Here is a 6,382-nt window from a genome sequence, read left to right as displayed (position 1 = left end):
ATAGATATTTTTCTCATATTAACGGTTTTGGCAGTTCTATGATAGCGAAAAGTGATTCAAGATGGATTTTAGGCAACTGAGCTCGTAAAGGATGTATTTATCTACAATTTGTAGTCAATCGTAAGTTTCTATGATGTATCAGACTCGTTTTAGAAACTCTTGATCAACAGTAAAATTACGAAAAAAATGTAAAAACTGAAATCGCCATTTTCAAAATCTTAACTTCCAAATTGTTTTGGAATCCAAAGTATTATTTATTGGAGTGGGTAGAGGGGGACAATTTTCATATTCTCCTCCTCCATGACCACCGTGAACTCCATGACCTCCTCCACCGTGACCTCCATGACCTCCTCCGTGACCTCCTCCACCGTGGCCTCCTCCATGACCTCCGTGACCCTTCTTCAGATAAACCTTGACAGGATTATAACTGTGGAGAACAAAGCTTTGATATGATGTTGCTTTTCCATGAACATGGTGACCTCCACCTCCTCCTCCGTGTCCTCCGTGACCTCCTCCATGACCTCCGCCTCCTCCATGACCGCCACCACCTCCACCGTGACCTCCATGGCCTCCTCCATGACCTCGGTGACCTCCTCCATGACCTTGACCTTCTTTCCCTGGGCGACCTTGACCTCCTCTCCCTGGACGACCTTGACCGTGACCTCCTGTCTCTGGACGACCTTCGGCGTCCCCGCTCTTCATAGGAAGCTCGTTTCAGCTGAGGACCTCTGGGACAGTTCCTTGCGTAGTGACCGCGTTTATCACAATTAAAACAGCGGTCGGATGATATCAAACTAGGATATCCACTGATCCGGGACCTGGGCATAACACGGGCCCTTTCTACTCGCACCCTATGCCCACGTATAACCTTTCCATCCGACTTGTGGGCCGCATCTTGAGCGTCCCTTTTATCTTCAAACTCCACAAATGCAAATCCAGGTGGGTTCCGAGCCACCCACACGTTCCTGATTGGTCCGTAATAGAGGAAAACGTCCTCCAAATCATCCCGGGTTGTTGAATAATTCAAGTTTCCCACATAGATCTTGCAATCCATGTTGTCAATCTGTTTTGACGACATAATTACACAAGCTGTACTATCTCTATGTATAGCCTATTCTATGTAATAAGAAGAACTTACAATAGATAAATCTTCATTTTTAATTCGTTGACTGCTTAGGCTACTACCGATTGAATAAAAACTTGATTTTAGTACCTAGATGTTGGTCTTGAAACAATAGGATTCTAATTAATGTTTATAAAAATCTTTCATCAATTGCTTTTGATCGAACAGCTGTTGTGAGTTGAACCAGCTTGTAGAAGTACCAAATTCTTTTTGAATAGGCCTAACACTTTATAAATAAAATATAAAAAAATTGATTTTGTTTATACTAGGATAGTTTCATTTAGGAAATATTACTTGTTAAAAAATATGGCATTGAAAATAGTTATTCAATCTCTTTAAACAGATATTAAATCTTTCATATTGAATTTTTCGAAAAATTAGGTTTGAATATTGAACAAATATATAGCCTATTTGAAGCATGACTTGTTTGATGAAAATGAATTCAGGCCCAGTTGCACAAAAGCCTGTTGAATTTTAACCAATATTAAATGTCAAGAGAATCTATCTAGTCTTCTTAAAAAAAACATTTAATACTAACTGAGGCTCGGTTGTACAAAACCCGGTTAAATTTTAATCGTGATTAATTCCACGAAAACCAATCAGAGAAGCCATCTTTTATTCAAAAAGGCCTTCTCTGATTGGCTCTCGTGAAATCAATCACGGTTTTCTTCTTTTAATCAGTATTATTTTATGTTGGCAGTATCAAAAGTTCATTTCATCCAATATTATTCAAATATTCAATGACATTAAACATTGGTAATTTAATTTCAGTTTTATTTATTTTTACTTAATTATTTAGTTGAATTTTCAACTCATCATGATATGCCTGTGATTGAGTTTTCAAAAACAATATTCCTAATAAAAATGAAAATAATCTACCAAACATGAATGTTCAATGAAACGACATTAGATGTGTCGAAAAATATTGAAAAGTTGAAAAACTTTAAAACTACAAAAAAAATAATGATTTCTAGTAAAATCAAGTTGATTGTTTTCTACAGAGATTAATTATGAAGTAGAGACCACTAGTGATATAATGGGACGTATTGCATTATTAAGTCGATCGTTATCTTAATTTAAATATAATTGGTCTTCTATCCTTGTAGACCGGGCGTAAATGTCATTCCGTGGTCATTTTTGGGTAACAGCTGGAAGATGTCTTAATTTCTTTGTTAGGTCTAGCATAATAATAAAAGAAACATGATGATAAGTCATGTATCACAGGCAAACATCTCGGAAACAAGATGGCCGCCAAAATTTTCAGGGTTTTGCTATATCGCTTGTATTTCAATAACCGTTCAAGATATTCAACCGTTTTTTTTCAATAAAATCTTCCTCTACAATTTTGTTTCCTAAAATTTTCTCTAAAACGCATATTTTTCTTGTTATAATCTTCAAAAGCCTAAAAAAAACGTTTTTTATTTTTTTTAAATTTCATTCCATAGGCTATAACTTTTTTTGATAAGTCAATATCGCCGGCAAACATTCGGAAACAAGATAGCCGCCAAAATTGTCAGGGTTTTGCTATATGCTTGTATTTCAATAACCGTTCAAGATAGTCAACCGTTTTTCAATGAAACTCTTCTTCTACAATTTTTGTTTTGTAAAATGTCCTCGTAAAAGCATATTTTTCTGTTGTTATAGCCTTCAAAAGCCTGAAAATTCATAATTAAAATATGGGAAAATATTTTCTTGACGAATACAATTTATCTGTGATAGAATTAATTATTAACAAGAATCGCAACATATCAGGTCAAATAATTAAACCGGGATGAGATGTTGTCTGATCTGGTTAGATCAGATATAACTTGAATCCCAACTATAAAGTACTGTAGAAGGTTGTGGAAGAAGAAAAGTGGCAACAATGCCCTCATCATTAATTTAGATTGATCTATAACTTGAATCTCATTTAGTACAAGGTAATATTGTTTATGAATGGTAGTGCAAAATACTTATTTCTTTTTATACTGCAACCATATCCAGAGCAGACTTTATCCATTGAAAAAGACCAGTCCTGAATCCACTAAATTGGATCAATCTTCTCATGTCTGTCCAATATCGTCAATCTCTCGGTTACTGTCAATCTCCATTTATTGTCAATCAGCTATGATCGATTTGAACGCCTTACATATTTTCCTGTATTGAAGTTATGTAGCATATTAAACGTTGTTTCATCACGCTATACGGTTATCTAATACCAGAAACGGGGACTTTCTCTGAAGAAAATCGATTTCATGTGGTCTATACAATATAGTACTGTCTCTCTCATTGGTTATTCATCATTGTGGAAGAAATCGTTCGAGTCTACACATTAGAAATAGAGTATGTAGGTACTTTTACTGTTGTTACAGCCTAATCATGGAATATAGCCTATCTTTTTTGCCTGATTGTGAATAGATTATTTTCCAGTACATTGGTCATAATTATGCCATATGTTGAACTTATACACTGTATTATATTCATTTACTAGTAACTATAATAGATATAAATTATACATTAGCATAACTAGGATTATACACGTATAGGAACTATATTCGTATCAGGAACTTGAAGTAAAAGTGATTATTGAACCAGGATATTCCCTTCAGCTATTATATCAATTAATGGAAAAATAAAAAAATAGAAAGCATATTATAGTAAGCTACAAAAAATATTTTATGAATCTCCTTCAAGGTAAAATAGCTTGAAAGTTGGGCCTTTATGAAAAAATACAGTATTTTTTAAGTTTCACAAAAATGATGAACTTTATATGTCATCTTTGAATGAATTTTGTAGTAGTTTTTCTCATACATAGATAAAATTAAAGTTTTTGTTCATTATTTTATATTGAATGTCATTTAATTTATATAGAGAAACGATCCCTGATAATTAAAAGTAGACTTAAAACATAGTATATTCAGAAATGATAATTATTGAGATATTTAAATTTTGTGGTACCTACACTTGAAAATAATTTCAAATTCATCATCTCAATAACGTATTGAAATTTGGTATTTTCAAATGAAGAATGTGTAGAACTGAGCTTGGTATACTAAATGAAACATATAAAATGATGTTCTCCATTATCTACCGTATTTGATATAGAGTGAATACTTTATATATTATTTTTTATCAGGCAAAACATTTTTCTTTGAATGATTCCTCTATTTGGCATTGTAAAAAGGCAATCAAGTTGCTGTTTTGAACTTTTTTCCAGATTGTGCTTATTTTGGTATCTCATAAGTCATCATGATAGTATATAATCTTCAAAACTTTGTTCATCAATTGTTATTATATTCTCTAATTTTTATAATTTTTGAACTCTCCATATTTTTTTCACTTTTTTCACAAGTATTTGAAATCTTTGTATTTTTCTTTTTAGAATTAGGTAGTATTTGTTTATTTGTATTATTTCTTTCTGCATAAGTTCGTATTATTTTTTCATTTGTATTTGTACAGTACAATTTGTATTTTAAAGGAGACATATTTTGGGAGAACCCCTATTCTCCATTGTGAATAGATAAATAAATAAAATACTGTAGGTAATTAAAAATCATTCGATGCTATCATATACAGAACTACATGACCGGTAATGATTAAATCATTTTATACTACCTATATCATTCTCACTACGATTACAGTGATATATAAGCATCGTATTCTCTGAATGAAATTCAATTCCATTCATTCATCCAGAGAGCCCATTAATGATAAAATGTAACATCATAATCCTCTGCAGTAAGACAATATTGTGAAATTATTCCAGCACTTATTCTATCCTATTTATGCAGTAGGCCTACCCGTATTGAATAGTTCATTATGGATGACTTCAATTCATACAGTATTGCGTACTGCAGGTTGATATTCTAAGTAACAACTCACTTCAAAATTCAAGTTTTTATTGCAAGACAATCTTGAACTTGATACAACAGGATACTACAACTGGATATAATACTATTTACATAACAACCATCATCATTATTAATAATACTAAAATTAATCATAGTCACTTATTCCTCTACAACAACAAAACTATAGTAATAATAGCTAACTACAGTTCTCCAATAATACAATTGAACTACAGATTTGGTCTGATAACTTGATCCCTAGTTTGTCAGTGCGGGGGCGGGTGGAGGTGAAATAAGCAAACTGCGCATGTCTGACTTCTGTGTTCCCAATTATTTTGAAATTACGGTGTACTGGCTGATTGACTCAAATAGCTGGATACGATCATAGAGAAAAGATATCTATAAATAACATCATAGTACCCTTTTTTGAAAAGTTTTTAATAAAAAATAATAGATTAAAACAACTATAGTGAGGTCCACGTTATAATGACAGTATTGATCAACTTTGATTTCGCTATCCTTGTCTATCATTCGACAAAGCCGGTGGTACTATCCTTTTCTAGGTCCACAACAGTGCCAATTATGTTTTTGACAGTGTAGAAATATATAAATTAATGCAGCGGAATCGGCACCGCTATTCTTTTATCTTGATTTACTGCCATATAACGTGGACCACACTATAGTTTCGATATTTCACATCATATTCAGGTTATAAAAATGAATTACAATTAAAAATCTTTTTTTGAAATTTATTATTAAAACTTGAAGATGATGTGAAACATCAAAAAATTAGTTTTAATTTGTGTTTTTAATCTGTTATTTTATTACTAAGAACTTTTCAAAAAAGGGTACTGTGATGTTATTCTATAAATAGAAAATAAGTAGTCCTGAATACATACATTTTAAAGAAGAAAATATATTATAATATGGTATCTTTCTCTATGGAATACATGGAGAAGAGCGGCATGGAACACTCATATATCGTAATATCATATAGAATGAAAAAGACTAAGAGATTGTCAAAAAAACACAGATTTATGATACTTAGAAAGACCGGTTTCGGTTATTACACCATTGTCTTATTGTCACTGGCGGTCTTTCTAAGTATCAATAAATCTGTGGTTTTTTGACAATCTCTTGTCTTTTTCACAATTGAATAATTACCACAATATCAACTTCTTAACTAAACAAAAGTAATATCATATATTCTCTATGGAACAAATCCGCTGATAATTGCTATTCATAACAGCTTCTTGATGCTCTGGAAGAGGTTAATCGGTCCAGAGATCAACTTTTGAGACTGTGACTGGGTATAATAATAACTAACTACTATAATAATAAACTAAAAAACTAGTTTTGAGATGAAGTCTAACAGATATAATAACATTTATTGCTAAATTAATGATAGGAACATTTTTATTGATAGCCTAAC

At 32.2% G+C, this 6,382-nt stretch overlaps 1 protein-coding gene across 1 annotated transcript in view; it reads right to left on the bottom strand.

The window, feature by feature from the left end:
- The window catches only part of LOC120353492 (glycine-rich protein DOT1-like), a 16,439-nt gene extending 15,737 nt beyond the window's left edge, over nucleotides 1-702 (bottom strand). The window contains exon 1 of the mRNA XM_039437316.1: nucleotides 339-702. Coding sequence (XP_039293250.1) covers nucleotides 339-702 — 364 coding nt within the window. The remainder of the gene's footprint in view (nucleotides 1-338) is intronic.
- Between the last annotated feature and the right edge of the window lie 5,680 nt (nucleotides 703-6,382).

The sequence above is a fragment of the Nilaparvata lugens genome, chromosome 11, assembly GCF_014356525.2.
Source record: "Nilaparvata lugens isolate BPH chromosome 11, ASM1435652v1, whole genome shotgun sequence".
NCBI lineage: Eukaryota > Metazoa > Arthropoda > Insecta > Hemiptera > Delphacidae > Nilaparvata > Nilaparvata lugens.
The sequence above is the reverse complement of the archived record's forward strand: the minus strand, read 5'-3'. Positions and strand labels throughout refer to the sequence as shown.